General features: G+C 38.9%; 1 protein-coding gene across 1 annotated transcript in view; it reads right to left on the bottom strand.

The window, feature by feature from the left end:
- ctnna2 (catenin (cadherin-associated protein), alpha 2) overlaps positions 1-19,962 on the bottom strand; it is a 331,385-nt gene that overhangs the window by 211,768 nt on the left and 99,655 nt on the right. Inside the window, exon 7 of the mRNA XM_085161672.1 lies at positions 18,394-18,597. Coding sequence (XP_085017798.1) covers positions 18,394-18,597 — 204 coding nt within the window. The remainder of the gene's footprint in view (positions 1-18,393; positions 18,598-19,962) is intronic.

The following is a 19,962-nucleotide window of genomic DNA, read 5'->3' as shown; positions in this document are numbered from 1 at the left end:
ATACATTATAAAAAGGTTACAAAACATGCTGAAAAGGTTGATGAGATCTGTTTAGAGGTTGTACGGTATCACAAAGAAGCTCTTTGGATTATGGATGGGATATACTTAGAGTAAGCATATGAGCTTGGCAGTAAAAGGGTCACCATGGACACAATAAATCAGTTTCCTGGAACTAATAGCAGGATGTATGATGAAGCAAGTGGGGGATTTCATCAATTGTGTTCACTAATACCAAAGTATTTGGCAGTGTTAGTGGGAATAACATCCCAGTTATTGAAATAGAATACATTACTGCTCGGTGCTACATGTAGATACCCCTTCATGGCTAATCCTGTTTTCCTCAGAAACAGCTGTTGACAGATAGTGAGACTAGTCGAGGTCTCAGTCTATTTACATAAAATAAGGGATTGTCTGTTCTCTAAAAGGACATCAGGATTGACAATAACACCTGATTAATATAAAAAGCAAGCAAGTACCAACACAATCTATTTTGCACACATCATTTCACATTTACACCTGCACACAGCTTTGTACACACACCAGCGGCAGCACAAATCTCACACACACACACACACAGGCAGGTATATTTTTTTTAATACAAATTGTGATTTGCAAGCATGAATTCCTAATGCAATTAGCTGACTGAATCCATAACCCTAACATATGTATCAGCTAATACAGTTAGAACTTAGGTCTTTGCTTCCATGTCTGCTCACTTAATGATATTATGGTTGATTCTATAGTTTGATCCAGCTATCAATGTCAATCATGTTAGCACTGCTCAAAGCAGCAAGCCCTTCAGGGGAAATGGCACTGGAGGGAGGGGGAAGAGAGAATGGCTGGCAGCTTTCTAATGCAATAGACCTGCCAGAACTGAGAGCTTTTTATTACATTAATATGTTCCTGGATAATTCTATCTCATCTCCTAATATGACTTAGCCTAAAAACCCAATTAAAGTCTAATTTATCCGATCACCTCAATCGGAGACGGTGATGTGAGGGCGTTCAGACAGCCATGTGCTGGTTGCTCGCTACCGCCCACAGAGGATTCTGTTTCGTCTCCATCCCCAGACCAAAGAATAGTTAGAATGGCGAGTATGGCATGCAGCTTCTATTATAGCTACAATTGGCACAATTGGTAAGCACATGGAACAAGAGTCTCATCATGGGACTTGCTATTATCAGATGCATAAGGAGGTGTTATGCATATTACTTCAAAGATTTTAGGAGAGATAATAAACTATTTAACAGTGTAAGAATAGAAGCTGACGCAAGTGAGACATCGTTAGACTTAATGATTCAGTCGGATTGACTTTTACATCAGTGAGATTTTTCATGCAGAATTTGACAATCATTGCTGTACTTGGCAAGCTTTTTACAAACACTGCAAAATCCATCAATCTATTTTCTTAACCGCTTATCCAATCCAAGGTCACAGGGGAGCTGAAGCCCATCCCAGACAGCGCTGGCCATGAGGTGGGTAACACCCAGGACAGGCAATTCTATCACAGGGCTAACACAGAGAGACAGGCAACCATTTGCGCTCAGTTCCACACCTACAGCCTACTTGCAATCACCCATTAACCTAACATGCACCTCTTTGGACTGTGAAAATAAGTCACAGTATCAGATGGAGGGTGTACATGCAAACTCCACACAGGAAGGTCCAGGCAATCAGGAGAGCACAGACACTTCTGTCTGTGAGGCAAGAGTGCTAACTATTGCACCATTGTGCTGCCACATGCAATTGCTCTGATCAATCAGTTGAAAACTTTATTTATTTATTTAACCACATGCCAGGTGACTGGAGAGTCAAAGGGCCAATCTTTTATCTTTCAAAAGGAGTTTGGCATGAGGGGTTAGACACCCTTGTGATCTTTGTTTTCTGCTGCCATCAACTCTTTGCTTAAAAAGTATGTCAGTGCCTAAAGAGAAATAGATGTATATTTTGGTGAGATGCAGAAATACAAGGAGAACACCTCAGCTCTTGAGGTTACCCTTAAGCTGTCCACACATGATGCAATTTGCAGCATACGTAGCAACTAAACGTTATGAAAGTGAATGACAAAATGCTGACAACAGATCTCCCGATAAAAAATTTTCAGCTTTGAGGCATCCAATTAAAAGTGGCTGCCAATGAGAGCACAAGATACTGTTAATTGACATTCAGTGTGATCTTGTAGTAAATACATTATAGGGATATTGAGGCAACCGGCGTCCAGAATGTCACCATCAATTGGCAATCAACTTCAAAGCAACCAGCAAATTGCTTCCAGTGTGGACTCAGCTTTATAATGTCTTTCATGGCCATCCCAGGAACCCTTCAAGTCAGTTGATTCCAGAACCTCCCTAATTAGTCTGAGTTATTTAAGGAGTCTTCTGGTTGGCTCAGGTGTGGCAATCACCATCACCATGCCATGTGACTAATCTCTCTGTGGTGATAACTACAAATCAGCCAGCTGAAAAAGAGAAAAAGACAGTAAGAGAGAGAGCAGGACGAAAAAGAAGCATTATCACTTCTACAGTTATAGTGTAAAAGATGGAAATAGCTTCAAGGTCTGAAAAGTGAAGCCAACATAGAAGTGTCTTAAACCTGCATTCTTTTAATCGCAACTAAGGGGCAATACTTGTGGATGCAAAGGTCCTGCAGAAGTCTGTAGGAAAACAGCTCTGTCCTGAACTCAATAAACACTTTCCTGATGAGTTTAAGCGTTACTCACTCATTTTTTGTCAGATTGGAGAGGAAAAAAACAAAAAAAACAAAACACCTTGTCCTTTTTGTTTAAATGTTTATTTAAATAAAATGTCAGCTTTTCTATATGTTAGAAAAGAGGATTATCCATGTATGAAGGTCATTTTGTGCATTTTTTTTATATTTTAATAGCACATTTCATTAACTGCATTAAAATCTCTGTATTAATTATTTCATTATATGGATGTCTAATGTCTCCTTGCACACAAGGGTGGCTGACAGGTCATGTCAGATAAAACAGGAAGGCCACTGCAGACATGATAAGTACTGAATTCACTATTCTATGACAATTACATGATGACATTTTGCTCAGTAAGTATTTAAAAACCATCAGCGTGATCTTTGATCACACGTCATCCTCATCATTCTACATCTGTTTCTTTTGGAAAATATTAATATAAATCTGTCAGGGCTCTGTGTGCGGGAAGGTGGAGATGTGGATCCAAGTGCAGGACTCTGAGTCGGAAATATAACTGAAAACCACAGCTTTATTGCTGGCACCAACAAAACAGAAACCAAACATGAAAACACTAACTGGAACACACAGGCAGGATCTGAGGGTACGACGCGACACTGGGTTGAGGACAACACAGGGCTAATATACACAGGGTGGTAATCAGGGAATGGGTAACAGGAGGGAGACACAGCTGGGAGAGATCAGGGCTAACGAGACAGGGGGAGCTAAGCTGCACACACTAACATAAGACAAAGACTTTCACAATAAAACAGGAAACCACTAAATAAAGATGCAGACACGACACTGAGAGACAGACCAGACACTGAACAGAAACCGCAATACACATGAGAACCCAAAACCAAAGAACTGATTCTGCACCAAGAACAGAAACAGATCTATAATGATAATAACAATAAACAAAGCACCAGAACATCAGAAAACAATCCATAATGCAAAAATAAACCAAAATATAAGAAACTCCAAATGCTGGGTCAACACTGACCCAGAACCGTAACAAAAACATTTCTTCCACACAAAGCTGTGAATTCAAACACTATTTCTAAGACTTTTAGGTCCAAGGACAATAACTCAAACCGGAAAATTGCACAATTTCAACAAATACCATCACAGGAGGGAATATAAGTTATAAGTATATATAAGTTTGCCTCGATGGCCAGCACAGTCTGAAGCTGAAGGAAAAAGCACCTGTGGGAGTCTGTGGAATGACTGGAGGTTGTAAACATAAATTCATGGCCAAATCAGCAGAAGCTGCACTGCACTGAGTCAGCATTGTATATACCTGACCTTAATGAAAGCATTGCATACCTTATGTAAAGCACTTTGAAGGCAAAAAACCTTTTCACGACTCACCTCTTCATCAAACATTATTTATTTTTATTATACATATATGCATTTGTTTTGCACTATATTATAATTTCAAACATGTGAAACAAATGATGCTGGAACCAAGCATGACTTGTTGTGCAACAGAATTGAAGAGCGACTGCTCACAGCTTCAGCACAATTGTTTGTCTTTTGTATATAAAGCGCAGAACAAATTAACATAGCAAATCTTCAACTATAGCTCTGTTGTAGTGCTACAGTTATTTTTTTGATGGAGATCCTTCTTCTTAGACTGCATGGGCTGCTTGGTGCAGGGACTCTTTTAGAGCTTTGGTCCATCTGCAGGGAGGTGGCCTTGCTATCACAATGGACGACATTCGCTGCGGGTTAGTTGCTTCAGCTGTCTCCAACTCAAGCTCAGAAAGAAGTGGTGGGAACAAACATGTCCTCTGGGGGTCCTAAGGGCTTTAAATAAACTAACAGTTTTTACCTAGATGTTCAGGCCAGTCCCCTACAGGGGCTACATCTTCGAGCCAGGCTAAAAACAGCTGAGAAAGCTAAGTTGCTCAAAGTAAGTGGTTTGTTGGAGCACAGTGGATTGCGGTTTGTTGTATGGCGCATTAGGTGTTGACAGATGGGAGGCAGAGCATAGAACACTGTAGGGAACCAGTGATTTATAGCTACGTCTAGGACATCTAATGTGGTGTAAGTGCTGAGTCTGAAGGGACCATGATGAGAGGACAATTGGAAAAAGGGAAGGAATAAACAAAGGAAATAAGTAAAAAGAGGACATAGGTAAGAAGTTACTGTCATGGCAAAATCTGGCAAGGTTTTAACAAGGAAATCAGGTGCTTATCAAAGGTCCACAACCTAGTAAGTCAACATTTCAACAGTACTCATGAACTCAATAATATAACTTAAAGTAGAGATGGACCGATCCAATATTACGTATCGGTCCGATACTGACCTAAATTACTGGATCGGATATCGGAGAGAAATAAAAAATGTAATCCGATCCATTAAATATCAAAAAAGCACCTCACAAAACTTGGCGACATGGCGAGCCGGAGCAGTGTGGTCACGTGATAGAGCGGCTGTGTGTATTTGTAGCCTGCTAGCAAACATTTCATATCCGAGGAAGTTATCTCAGAGAGAAGTAAAGCAAGTGTGTAAGTTCATCTCTGAATGTTTGTAAAGCATTCCCGCGTTAAGCTTAACAACCGATATATAGAGCAACTGCCTCTTCTCTCTCTCTCCTGCTGCTACTTCAATCGTGAAACTGCTTAATGATCAGCTGATTTCTGTCGTGAGTCTGTCTCTCTTCTTTGTTTTTGGCCCACTTCTCACCAGAAAGAGGAAACCAGCGGCTGAACAACAGCAGCACTATTAAGCTTGATAAGCTGTTGTTAGAATTTATTTAATATTACTTTCTAGACCAGGATCTATGCAGCTGACGGCTGGTAACTGTGCAGGGGCGGATCTAGCAAAGTTTAGCCAGGGGGGCCGATAGGGCATGAACAGGCAAAAGGGGGCACAAAGACATACTTTTCTTTCTTATTCTCATTTAAAATATCTAGCTTTTAATTATTTAATAATTATCTGAATCTTACACCCAAAGTTTTAATCTGATGTAAAATGTATAGAAGTCCATTACTGTATATAGTAACTGTTAAGTCTAATATACCCTAGTACTTTTTAGTAGTAGTACTTTTTCCTTTGGGAAGGTACCATCTGTGCAGTCTGCAATTCTGTTGAAGAAAGATGTTGAAGAAAGATGTTGAATCTATTTAATTATTCTTGAAAAATAATTTATTTCTGTGAATTTTTTTCACCCTGCATCAAATTAAAGTTGATTACATTGATTAAGCATCATGAGGAAGAGGGTGGTTCGCTATTTTCTTTTGCTGGGAGTTTGCAACCCTATTAGTTAGGTTGCTTAATATTTCTGCTAAGTACTCTTTAAAATACCAGAATAGGGAGGATGGGGTAGGTTTAACTTTATTAGTTTTGTTGTTGTGTGTTTTGTTTTTTTGTTTTTTACATACAGGTATAACAGAATAGCTTTAGTGTTGTTGTTGTTTTTTAACTTGAGTATGAACTTACACAAAAAGCAGCACGATATTAAAAAAAACAGTTTTACTGATTAAAAACACACTATATCGGATTCATATCGGTATCGTCAGATATCCAAATTTATGATATCGGTATCGGTATCGGACATAAAAAAGTGGTATCGTGCCAATTCTAACTTAAAGTACTGGGTGTGCACAGCTCTGTGTATCAGATGAATCTGTCCTTTCACAGCACAATCAGATCCTCATGGCACACATCTCTACAGGTGTGCTGAATGCAGAATATGGTTTTATATGAAACCCCACTGTGCTGTGTGTAACAGATTAAGTTATTTTATCACCAGCAGAGGTGTGGTAATTACTGTACATTTATGTGCTGCTGATTATTGTCAAAAGCTATCGTGTGCGTCTGATCTTAAGACAATGGAAAGCCAGTTATTTAATTGTTAGTCTTGGAGAGGGAGAAATTAAAAAGAAATTTCATGCTGATTAAAGTGCTCATGACTGAAGTAGTGCTGTGAAAATATGTTGGTTTTTTTAAACATTCTGTTAAAAACTTTTTTATTAGAAAGTACCGTGCAAAAGTCTTAAGCCACCCCTAATTTTTTTATATTTTTCTTCCAAAGAACCTGTTGTAACTTTTTTTTATGATCTTTAGAAATAGTTCTTCAGGATTTCTGAGGAGAGGTTTCCTTTAAACATTAGGTCATTTTCAGTCCAGTCATTGCACTTGACCACTTTCAGATGAATGCTTGTTGTATATAAAAAACAAAACAAAAAAAACCCAAACAGAATGTAACAGGAAACACACACAAACAACAACAACAACAGTGGAACACTATCAGCCATGGATTGACCTCACGTAGACCGCACATGTTTTCAATCAATCAGCTGCAGCATTTCCCAATTTAATAGCCAAATGTAAAGAAATGGTGGCATAAGAGTATGTTATTTGAATAAAAGATTCCAAATTTTATTGTTTTGTCATTTAGCAACAGAGTGTTTGTAGCATCATAAAAATTAAATAGAAAACCAGAATCAAAACAAGAAAAGGCACTAATACTAAGCAGGAAAAAAGAATGAGCGAAACAAAATAATGTTCTTGTACTTTGTGTAGAAGCTTAAAACTGAACAGTCTTTGAAGATAAAGTAGCGTCATCAGACACATGGGCATTAAATTGTTAAAAATGAGGAAGTCAAAAGGGAGACTTGGTGGTGTTATGACCAAATAAGGATTAATGAAATTAAAAGCAAACAGAGAGATAGAAATGTGGTGCAGTTCCCTATAGGGTTCATCATGAACAATGTTTTTCCAGCTCCTTTTGTGCTATAACTTTGTGAAAAACATACAGGAATTATATCGATTTACACTGCATGTACACTTTGTGTATGTTTACTGTGCATGACAGGGTGATAGTACTAGATCCGATGGTTTGCTATTAATTCACAGCCAATGCTGTGTTGAGTACATAGAGCAGCGTCTACAAAAACTAAGTGTAAGTTAACAAATATTCAAGCAACAAACCCCCAAAATCTGACCTAGTCCCCCAGCGGAAAATTCTGGTACACCATTAAGACTTAAAGTGTGCTGAGCTAAATTCACTCCCCTTGCATTTGTTGCAGCTGTATTTACAGCTGAAGATTTTAGAAAAAAAAGAGCACCTCAGAGAAGCAAAAGAACAAACTTTGCTGAAACATGTTTCATTATAATCACACTGTGTGATTTCATTAAGTAAGAAAACAAACTTTAAAAATGGTGACCCTGTAGTCGGGTCAGGGTCCTTATGCCCTGCACAGGTTCAAATCCTGGCAGCCTCAGCCATTTGGCGTGTGTTATTCCCCTGGTCTCTTTGCCCCATTTCCTGTCTCTCTTCACACCAACTGTCAAATGAAGGCTTAACATGCAAAAGCACATATTTTTTTGTAAGGAAGTTTGTGGACTGATAGCTGAGTGTTGAGCTACTCAGCCATCAGTTGCCAATGCTGATGGCCGAGACTGCGACTTTTCATCTGAGACAAAATGGTCTGAGGTCGAAACTGCAGTATTACAAGGCCACAGGGTACAAAAACACACTAGAAACCATTTTGGGGGTTCAGCAATGTTTTGTTTTTCTCTTTTCCAAACCTGTCTTATATATCACCAGTAGATAAAATGTGGCAAAATACTGTTGGTACCATTTATCCATGAAAATAGACAGTTGCAGAAACAGGAAAGCATTAAAGTTTGTATTTGGCAGTGCCCTCTAAAACAGAAAAAAGACAGAAAAAAAAAGATTTATTTTTTTTGGACTTTCCAAAATGCACTTCTTTTTCTAATGGCTTTTAGCCCAGAGACTCAGCGACCACACCTTCCCCAAACACCTTTGTGCGCTCATTGATCTGTAAATTGTCTTCCCTTTATTTTAATCGTTGTTCTAACGCTATCACACTCTCATCTTCACTTTAAGACAGTGACAGGTAAAGGAAGGAAAGGATATTATCTGTGTGTATGTAATCGGTTACGCAATTGTTGACTGAGCATTCTACATGGCAACTCCCGGCGGAGCTGCATGAGCAAGCCGGCCATCAGTCTCACGTTAATGATCGTCCTACCTCACATCTCCCGTTTAGTTTTATGTGCCACATCCAGCTAACTGTGACATTTGTGTGCTTGCTATCACACTCCCTAAATCCTTCTCTCTGCCGCTCACCATTTTGTCGAGTTGCCCCCTTTTCACCTGCCATGGCTTCTAGCTATGGCTATATTCTGCCCAGGCTCCCTTGACCCAGGCTGGCAATGCATTACTCCCCAGATCAATTGATAGATTGGCCCTGTCTGAGCTGCCGTAACTAAATCAGCTGCTCCTGATGATTCAGCACCAGCAAGGGAGCCGGGCCTGCTGTCACCAATCACAGATCACCAGCAGCTGAGACAGGTATGGACATTCTCCTGTCACTTGAACCTAATTTATTGCCAGCTACCACATTGATTAACCTTGTGCTGTGGTTGAAGCTTCCAATAAAAACTTGTGTGTTGTGAGGCAGAGGCAATACGTGTGAGATTGTATGAAAAGGAGGAGGAAACATAAAGGCAACTGGATGTTTACATTACTTCAACAAACTTTGAACAAAAGGAAACACTACACCGCCAGGAGCAGCTTCAAGGTGGGTGGCTTTTGTTCCATTAGGCAATTTGTTTCATCATGAAAATAAAGTCTTTGTGAACCAAGAAACTTTTGATGTACAAGTGCTCCTTATTTGTTTATATGTATATATATACACACACACACACAATAAAGAGTGTGGTCACCTACAAACCAAACTTATCCACAGACTTCTGACTTCACCTTAAAACTGAATCTGTTATATGTGAAGCTGCTTTAATGTGATGACTCACAGATCCTATGGTGTCAAAGTGCTGCCAGCTGCCACTAGAAGCTGTTTTTATTTATATATGTTTGACTCAACTTAGCGAACGTGTAAGGCAAATCGAACCTAAAGCTACAGTTCAGGTTTGCATTCAGTTACTTGTTTCTTTTTCCCTCCCTGCCCTCTGCCATTTCCACTGACTGTCTTATCATATTCAGCCACTTCCATCTGCCCTGTGGTAACCCTGAGCCTTCCTGCCTTTCCAGGTCACCTGATTTCCCACACCCACATGGATCGCCATTTTCCCTTGGCCTGCACCAACTGTTTCTTGTACTCTGTAACCTTGAATGCCATTTGTGGCCTCCTGCATCTTTTTGGACCCTGCCTGTTGCTGATCTCTACCTGCCATCTCACATGCCATCTGAAAAAAAAAAGATTTTTCCATTCCAAGCAATGAATGTTACTGCCTTATGGTATAGGTTCATATAATCAGTCATGAAAAGTGGCCTGTTTTAATACGGCTCTGCAACAAATAACGCTTTTTCATTTATACTTAATTCCTAACACTTAATTATTTTACATGAGAAAAATAAGAACAATTTTATTTAGTAAATCACAACTCTGTAAATCTTACAAATCTTACAGTATAACATAAATATAATAGTGTTTGATATTTATGGTCTATATAGGTTATATGTGGCCGATTCACATACCTGCCTCTGCCTTTTACAAATGCATTGATTACCTTCAAAAATTTCAACTGTTTGATCAGTGTTGCTCGGTCATGTGCTTAAATTCTGAGTCTAATGCCATGCATGAAAGACTACTGAATGGCTTCCCTAGAACAGGCTGTTGATGAGCTTTAAAGGGCCTCAGGTGATGATTTCTTACTCAAGGGAATGAAAGTTAATTCCTTAGAGAGAACTCTTTTGCTTTTTGTAATCAAATACATCAAAATCTAAATTTAATATAAGTCTTAGCAAAGCTTCACTTTTAATTTAATTCATTTGACAAATTTGCACTTTTTTAAGAGCCCCAATCTTTATTAAATAATGCACTTTATAAGCAGGGCTAAAGTAACATCGTCATCAATGTTCAGTCTTAACTCAGCTGTTGATTTAACCTCATTGTGGATGCTGAGCAGAGGAGTGGAGGCATTTTGTTCTTTGTGTCTCTATGATTTACTCTGTGCTCTGTGCTAGGACAGCCAGGGGCTGTCAACAATCTCCCAGCTGTAGCCTCTAAAACACAACTCATGGGGCTAATGAACCAAGGCACAATTACTTTAGCAAAAAGCTGCTTTGCCTTAAGAGGGGGAGAGGGCATCTTGAGTGTTCATAAACACTCACTTGATTATAGTTTTTCCAAGTGTAAATAAAACAAGAAAATCACTGTGGGTATAACAATACATTGTGAGAAACAAAAACTGATGATAATAGTAACTATTAATAATAATAATAATAATAATAATAATATTATTATAAATCCTACCAGTGGCTGGACAAAGCTGGACTTAAAGACTGCATAGAGGCACTAATCAGAGCAGAACAGGAACAAGCTCTGAGTACAAGATCCATAGAGACTGGGGTCAATCACACCAGGCAAGACCCCCAGGTGTTCCTGGTCACATCTGTGCCAAGTATGGCCTGGAAGTCCACTGGTCAAAATGGGAGACGCCACCTAGGGTGGTCGAGAATGACCGAGCTAAGATCCTGTGGGACTTCCAGATACAGACGGACAAAATGGTGGTGGCTAACCAACCGGACATAGTGTTGGTAGAAAAGCAGAGGAAGACAGCCGTAGTGATAGACGTTGTGATACTGAATGACAGTAACATCAGAAAGTAGGAACACGAGAAGATTGAGAAGCACCAAGGGCTCAGAGACGAGCTGGAGAAGATGTGGAGGCTGAAGGTAACAGTGGTCCCAGTAGTAATCTGAGGACTTGGTGCAGGCCCAAGCTAGGCGAGTAGCTCTGATCTCTGTCCAGAAGAGCGGAGTCCTAGGAACAGGTAAAATACTGTGCAGGACCCTCAAGCTCCCAGGCCTCTAGTAGCACTACCAATACTATGACAACAATAACGTTAAGTACACGCTACTGTTAAATGGCATACCACAGTGTGTATATTATATATATATGTAATAGTTTGATCCATGTATGATGATTGTAGTAGCCCCTGATCATATTCACATGCAGAGGATTGAGGGTTTATTAAGCCTGCTTGTTGATCAGTGGCCACTTCTAAATTTAGGGTGTTTTTTGATCTGCACTGTTAAAATACTTATTTTACAGATTAAATGTGCTGTGATTTCAGTATTTTTCTTTTTCATTTATGTCCATGTCAGCTGCCCTGTGGTCACCTAAATGCTCTGCCGTTCACTGAGCACAGATACACAGTAGATGCAGAAGGCGATGACTTTGTCACTTAAGGGGCAATAGTGAGTTACTGTAGTGTCTAATCTTCCATCAGTCTAACATGAAAGGAAACTACAGTAGAGCTGTCTAGAGAGCGCGTTTATCTTTTATACAGCCTGTGATTTTGACCACTTGTCAATCATGTTGAAGAAGTCATTTAGTGGATGAAATAGAATATGTAACAACAGTGGAAACACTTGGAAGGGGTAGACAGAGGAGCCAGGCAGCTAGGATTTGCTTTTTTTTAGTCTAGCAAAGACCACTGCAATCTTTGTTCACTATCTGCAGGGGCCTCAATCTACTTCAATTTTCTTCAAACCTTACTACATTTTTTTTTAATTAGTCAAAGGCAATAGTTAAACACAACTAAAAAAACATAACAGTTTTGGCTTAGACATCAATTCAAGGACATTTTACCCAGGAGACACATACTGTACTGCAATTATCCTATTAAAACCACAGAGGAACTCTGATGTAATAACAACCATTATTAGATCCCCATTGTTTTTAGACAATGACCATGAATGCCACAACAAACATATTATATTAGCTGCACAGTAGGAAAGGCGATACTGTTGGGATCAATAGACACTTGCAGGCTGCTCATTGGTCACAAAGGGCACAATGATTCAAACACTGGCACCAGTCTGAGCAGGTAACACATGCATGAAAGTCACTCAATTGTCACTGACATGGCATTCTGATCTGTGAATACAACTACACTAAATAATAATGCAGATTTTTAGTTGTTTTTCTATACGGTAAATATTCCTCACTTTCTTTAAGGAGACAGCCTTGAGAACTGATTATAGCCTGGACTAGATTTTTAGAGTAGTGAATGGGATGTTCAGCCGCTCAGTCCTTTTTTGGAGAATCTCAGTACTTCACGCAGTCTTGTTCCCAGGAGCAGTACGATCGTTTACTTTAAATTACAACTAGAGATGGACCGATCCGATATTACGTATCGGTATCGGTCCGATACTGACCTAAATTACTGGATCGGATATCGGAGAGAAATAAAAAATGTAATCCGATCCATTAAATATCAAAAAAGCTCCTCACAAAACTTGCGACACAGCGTAACTCGGCTCATAACGTAGCACGTAGGAGCAGTGTGGTCACGTGATAGAGCGGCTGTGTGTATTTGTAGCCTGCTAGCAAACATTTCATCTCCTAGGAAGTTATCTCAGAGAGAAGTAAAGCAAGTGTGTAAGTTCATCTCTGAATGTTTGTAAAGCATTCCCGCGTTAAGCTTAACAACCGATATATAGAGCAACTGCCTCTTCTCTCTCTCTCTCTCCTGCTGCTACTTCAATCGTGAAACTGCTTAATGATCAGCTGATCGGCTTTTCTGTCGCGAGTCAGTCTCTCTTCTTTGTTTTTGGCCCACTTTGGACCAGAAAGAGGAAACCAGCGGCTGAACAACAGCAGCACTATTAAGCTTGATAAGCTGTTGTTAGAATTTATTTAATATTACTTTCTAGACCAGGATCTATGCAGCTGACGGCTGGTAACTGTGCAGGGGCGGATCTAGCAAAGTTTAGCCAGGGGGGCCGATAGGGCATGAACAGGCAAAAGGGGGCACAAAGACATACTTTTCTTTCTTATTCTCATTTAAAATATCTAGCTTTTAATTATTTAATAATTATCTGAATCTTACACCCAAAGTTTTAATCTGATGTAAAATGTATAGAAGTCCATTACTGTATATAGTAACTGTTAAGTCTAATATACCCTAGTACTTTTTAGTAGTAGTACTTTTTCCTTTGGGAAGGTACCATCTGTGCAGTCTGCAATTCTGTTGAAGAAAGATGTTGAAGAAAGATGTTGAATCTATTTAATTATTCTTGAAAAATAATTTATTTCTGTGAATTTTTTTCACCCTGCATCAAATTAAAGTTGATTACATTGATTAAGCATCATGAGGAAGAGGGTGGTTCGCTATTTTCTTTTGCTGGGAGTTTGCAACCCTATTAGTTAGGTTGCTTAATATTTCTGCTTTACTCTTTAAAATACCAGAATAGGGAGGATGGAGTAGGTTTAACTTTATTAGATTGATCAGTGTTGCTGATCTATGAAATATTTTGGGTGCAGTGTGTTTTTTTTACATACAGGTATAACAGAATAGCTTTAGTGTTGTTGTTGTTTTTTAACTTGAGTATGAACTTATACAAAAAGCAGCAAGATATTAACCCTTTAAGACCTACCATAGAACCAAGTCCGCCAGAGCTTATATTATATTTTTACATGCTGTGGAGCCATTTTTGGGAGCATTTCAAGTTGCTATACATCAATACAACCATTACAGCCTAGATTTTAATAATATGTATGAATTAAGTGCATAGTCATTACATAAATTGCAAAAAAGTGCAATAAACTACAAAAAAATTGAAAATCGTTTTTGTTTTTTTAACATATATTTCTAGTTAGAGAAATTTAAGAGGCTTATCCCTCAAAACTGTAAATACAAAAAAGTTGCACAAAATAGTTTCCCACCACAGGAAACTTATTTTGAGTGTCTTCATAGTTTTATTTTTGAAATACACCAATTTTTATACACTGCAGGAAAAACGAAAATAAATATTATAATGCAAATTTGCAAAAAAGCAGCATGTGCATCAAAATAAACTATTTCCAGCAGTGCAATATGAGTCCTAAGCATCCCAGAAACGACACAGAAAATCATAAAGTCAAACATAACTTTTAAAAACACCAGTATAGGCTCATTGAGGCCGGGACGATAAAAAACTACATTTCCGCGAAAATGACGTCACTTCCGGTTTCGGGCAGGTCATGGCGGACATGTGATAGTTCGCGCTGACGTCTATTCCAATGTAGGAAGTGTTATGAACAGCTGATCAGATCGGCAAAGCGTGTTTCTGAAATATTATGTTTTTGTTGCTGCAAGCGCTTTTTATGCAGTTTTTGCAAAGCTATATGTGGAAGGAAACTGTGACCGAGGACAAGCTGATGGCATAAGATGTAAGTACAACTCCTCAGGTTTCATATGCAAAAAAAATGATTGCGCTAGCTCATGTGGTTGCAGAGCTACCGGGATTTAAAAATAGTTACGCAAAACAGAGCGTGCCCGCTCCGACCGGTTTTAAAGGGTTAAAAAAAAACAGTTTTATTGATTAAAAAACACACTATATCGGATTCATATCGGTATCGGCAGATATCCAAATTTATGATATCGGTATCGGTATCGGACATAAAAAAGTGGTATCGTGCCATCTCTAATTACAACCTCATTTTTGAAATCCTGCAGCTTTTCATTCGAAAAGAAACTAATGCTTCACAAAACTAACTCTGAATAACTGAAAAGGGCAGAATATTGTTCCTTGTATCATATTAAGGACTAGCAGTATAACTAGGTAATGGTAACCCCCAAGCTGCCTTTTTTCACAGATGGTTATATGACTGTAGGCTATAATGACCGATGTTGACTCTAAGAGCCATTTTTAGTAGGTCACATGGGTATAATGCCATCATTTCTAACACAGCAATAACTCACAAGCAGTCTCAGCAAACTAGGGATTGTCTAAAAAGTCATGCTGGCCTAGTAAATGTCCCAATTACAAATATATGGTCTCTATGATTTATGACAAAGACTGCCAAGTTCATTAGATCTCAATACCAATATTACACTGTCATTAGCTTCTTTTAAAAAGAATGAATGACAACTTTTTAATTTCTTTCAGTTCCGCTCTTAATGTGACTGTTGAGTTGGTAGCAATAATGTGACCATACAGACGAAGAAACAGATTAAAGCCTGACACTGAAACGCAGAAAAAGTCTTGTGAGTGACAGTAAAATCCTTTGCATTCTGAAGAAAGACCTCTTTGCGACTGCAGAGCAAGTCACCAACAAAGATAGGATACTGCGATGCCATGGGTAAGTGACGTTCAACCATCATTGACTGGAAACGGGTTTGCAAATATTTCTAAAATATAATTTGGTTTGATTTCACATTCACTGCTATATGTTAAGAAAAGCTACATCACCCATACAAGTTTTTCCACATTAATGCAAACCTTAAATTAAATGTGAGACTAATGCTCCTTTAATATAGTTGCTTAATTTAATCATTTATTTTAAAGTGAATGTGCTAGAGTGCAGATCAGGAATTAGCACAGTGTAAATTCAAAGTGGAGGGGGGAGAGAAAAAAAAAACAATGAATCTCTGAATGCAGCTCTGCAGACAGATTCAGGAATAAGTCGACTGTGTAAAACACACTTGGATTTAACATGATAAAAAGAGATCAGACATTTAATAGATTTGACATTGAAAGTTTCAAAAATCTTATGGGCTGCCATTTAATGGCAAAGTCTTCCAAGAACTTATTCATGTGTGTAAGGTCAATGACAGAGTATCCAAGGGCACCTACTATTTCCCTTATGTAGACACAGCTCACATGGCTCACTGTGCACAAAAGGGTGGGCTGAAGAAGAATATAAATCGGATATGTGTGATGATTAATCATTGTCTTGGTCAGCCTCATAACCTTTAAACAGTTGTGCCAGTCACAGTGTTGCATGAGAAATGGCTCACTAAATGGAGAGAAAAATTCCAGATGAGCTTCTCCAAGGATGAAAATACTACTGTTAACCTCAGGGTTTAGAGCCTCAGTGTGCAGCCCGATGACTTACACACTCAGTATACAGTAAATATTCAGAGATTCATAACATAACCCTTCGTTTTAAGCTGTAAAGGCAAACATTTGTGAAAACCTTACTTTTTTGGCCTCACATTGTTGGATACATGACCATTATTATATGTTCAGTTAGTAACTCTGACGTAGGGCATATGCTTTCCAACCACCATACAATATGTCCCAAAATACAGTATTTTTGTACACCCAGCTTGTTTTCTTAATGCTGCAGTCACACTAGGAAAAACTATGACTGTGATCATGTGCAACAAACTTGCAGTCTCACAGTCTCAATGGTTCCTTGAAAGACAGCGACATGATGTGTGATCATTACATTTAGTCATCATTTTCAAAGTGACTTTGGTAAATCAAGAAGTATGAAATAAAATGGCAGTAAGACAGCGTCAGCCTGAAATTGAATGGGTTCAAGCTGCCTATTACATGCTATCTGTTTGTGATAGCATGAGTGATTAATTATGATACACCGCAAAATCTGTTGCCTTCCACAGATAGAAAAAAAGAATCACATTAAACAGGAATTAACATTCACCGCCTGTTTTCAGACTCCAGCCAGAACCTCAACAGCAACAAAATCCTGAAACTCCTCCACAAATAGTGACATGCTTGCTGGAAGTTGCCAAATAACATTCACACTCACAGCCTTATTTCTGTATAAACATATATAGAATACAACTATCTGACAATCAGTTGAGTCCCCTACAGCAAAGAGACCCATCACAGCTGAGTTGCTCTCGTTGGTGTAGACTGCCACAGAGTGATTGCTTTTTTATATATATATAAATGAGAAAGCAATCATTAACAAACCTTTGCCAGTCTTTTCTTAGTCGTCGCTCTTTGGGGGTATTGAATGCTCAACCTTTGGGCGACATGATTGCTGGTTCAACAGATTGCATTCGGTCACCAAATGTGAAAACTTCAATGCAATCACCTGGCAACCACCGATTTATTCCAGTTGTAAGGAGGTCGCAGTCCTATTTTTACTCTAGGGCAAATGAGCCATGATTTTCATTACTTTTAACTATATTTAGGTACAAATCCTCAAAGCGATGATAGTTTCATCACTCGTAAACATGCAGTTGTGCATTTCTGTCATTTAGTCGCTTTCCATTACCTGATGGAAATGCAAAGTTATCAAAAGAGTGATATGTGCTGAAAATAGACCTGATCCTCAAGTCATCTATTCTCAGCACGTCAAAGAGCAGACTTTCACCCACACCTCGCCTCGCATAGTCTCATCTCCTCTCACCTTTGAGTCTACTTGCAATGCTCTGGGAATGAAAGCACCAAAGGCATGAGGGATGGGCAAAGAGCAATTGAAGGTAAGAATATTGCCAACATACTGTTAACGTAGCTTGCAGCAGTCTTTAGACTGCCCTGAAATATAGAGATATACAGGCTGTTGCCTTCATTTACCATCAAGGCACTTCAATTTTATTTTTATAGCCCAAAGGGGGCTTTGGGCTATATAAGGTGTACAGCTATAAGGGGGCTTTACAAGGTGTACACCTTGCAAGACCTCTATCCCTAGGCCCTCAAATCAAACAAGGAAAAAGTCCATTAAACCTCTTCAACAGAGAAAAATGGAATAGCAACAAAGAATACATCCCTCCTTCAGGACAGAGAGATTTATGCAAGAAACATCTCCAGAAATAGAGGGAAGTGTTTACTTCTAAATAAAATGTCAGCTTTACCAAGAAAGGCCAAAGATTAATAACAAGGCCTGTTTTTATTAGCACAGAGGTTTTCACTGATGTATGTGAAACAGGTGCACACACACTAATGAACGCAGTTGCAATTCAGTTGTGAAAATAAAGCAATAAGAGAAAAACTCACATTGTTCATGTACTCGCTCAACAAGTCTTGAAGGGCCTGTCGAACGGCGTTGCATTCAGCCACGATCCGTTCACGGCGGTCATCGCGTGTGCATGAAGAGTCAGCCATTAATGCAGCGCCACTGATGATGCTCTCTAAGCGCTCCTCCAGAGACGGACGGAAACGAGCCTCACTGAATGTCAGAGGGTCCAGGATGATCTTGTTCTGTAGGTCAGAAATGTAGAAGGTCAGGACAGTAATCCAGGCAAAACGGATAAATGACTCACCACTGGATGACCAGTTCTAGAAACTGTACCCAATGACAAATGGCAGTTCAGCTTTTAATCACAGACTAGTGTCTTTGACACAGTCCCTGGGGCACAAGATCGGGATGGAGTAAGTTGAAAAGAAGAAGACAAAGAGCAGCACACTGACCAGCCACTGTTCTGATCGTAAATCGTGTTTATCTAAATACAAAGGAAATATTTTACCTCAAGCACAGCATCAAATTTCATGAAAGTTTACAACAGATTTAGGCCTTTGTTCATAAAAGGTTTTTCAAATATTGAGAGCACAAATAAAATGAAGCTGCATTTCTCTCATGAAAGGGAAGTATCCCCTCAAAAAACCTCAAATTCTGGATGGGCTGCCAACACTCCAGCAACAATCAGCCACCATGACTAAGTCAGGCAAAACCAAGAATGCATAAAGAATATCTAACACAGGGTAGCTCGACTTCATACATTTAAAACAATACCCCACCCACATTTCTCTGAGCATAAGACTTGCTGAGGCTACCGAGGAGGTAACGAGGAGAAAGAAAAATTAGTGACCTGAATGTCAAAACCTTAGCATTTCAAAATCTTAGACTTCATCCTTTCTTTTATTATGATCACTACAGAAATAGAGCCCAGCTTTACAGTGTTGGCTACAATGTGAATAATGGAGCAATAAAGTCATTTATTTTAGTGATGCCTTATCTTGTATTGTTTAAGTATTGTTTAGTCTTTTGATCCTAAGGTGCTTTGGGTCTGCATAAAACTCGGAGTTGCTTTTATGCATCATCTAAGCTTTAAATAGCTCTGATGTAATTAAATGTGACTCTGTGGTATAGATGACCAGTGTTGGGTTACAGCAAAGAGCAAAGATGCACTTTTGAGTCACTCCAAACCAGACTAACACTGGCATAGAGTGACATGTCAAGAAAAAAACTGATAGGGAATGTTGAGTTACGGATGAGCTTCCTGTATTTCATTGATATCTGGATGGTTCTATTCTTAGTTTCTCTCTGCTTCTTTACTTTTTGTTTAGTTTTTGAGGTGTTGTTTACAAAGCTAACTGCATCAGCGTTTTGTGATATTCCGATCTATATCTGGATTGGAAGCATAGTCAAATTCTTTTTTAAATGTCATCTGACTGAGTGAAACATAAACAAAAACACTTGAATCCAAGTCTCATTTCTCGAGGGGAGATGTGTTCATTTATTTGGAAAAAATAAACCATGTATGGCACACAAAACTATTTGTCTGACAATACCTCTATTATATCTTTGAAAATGTCACTATTATCAAAGGTTGCTGCTACATCTGG

This window comes from Neolamprologus multifasciatus, chromosome 6 (assembly GCF_963576455.1).
Source record: "Neolamprologus multifasciatus chromosome 6, fNeoMul1.2, whole genome shotgun sequence".
Lineage (NCBI taxonomy): Eukaryota > Metazoa > Chordata > Actinopteri > Cichliformes > Cichlidae > Neolamprologus > Neolamprologus multifasciatus.
Note: the sequence above shows the minus strand (reverse complement) of the source record. Positions and strands in the feature narration are given on the sequence as shown.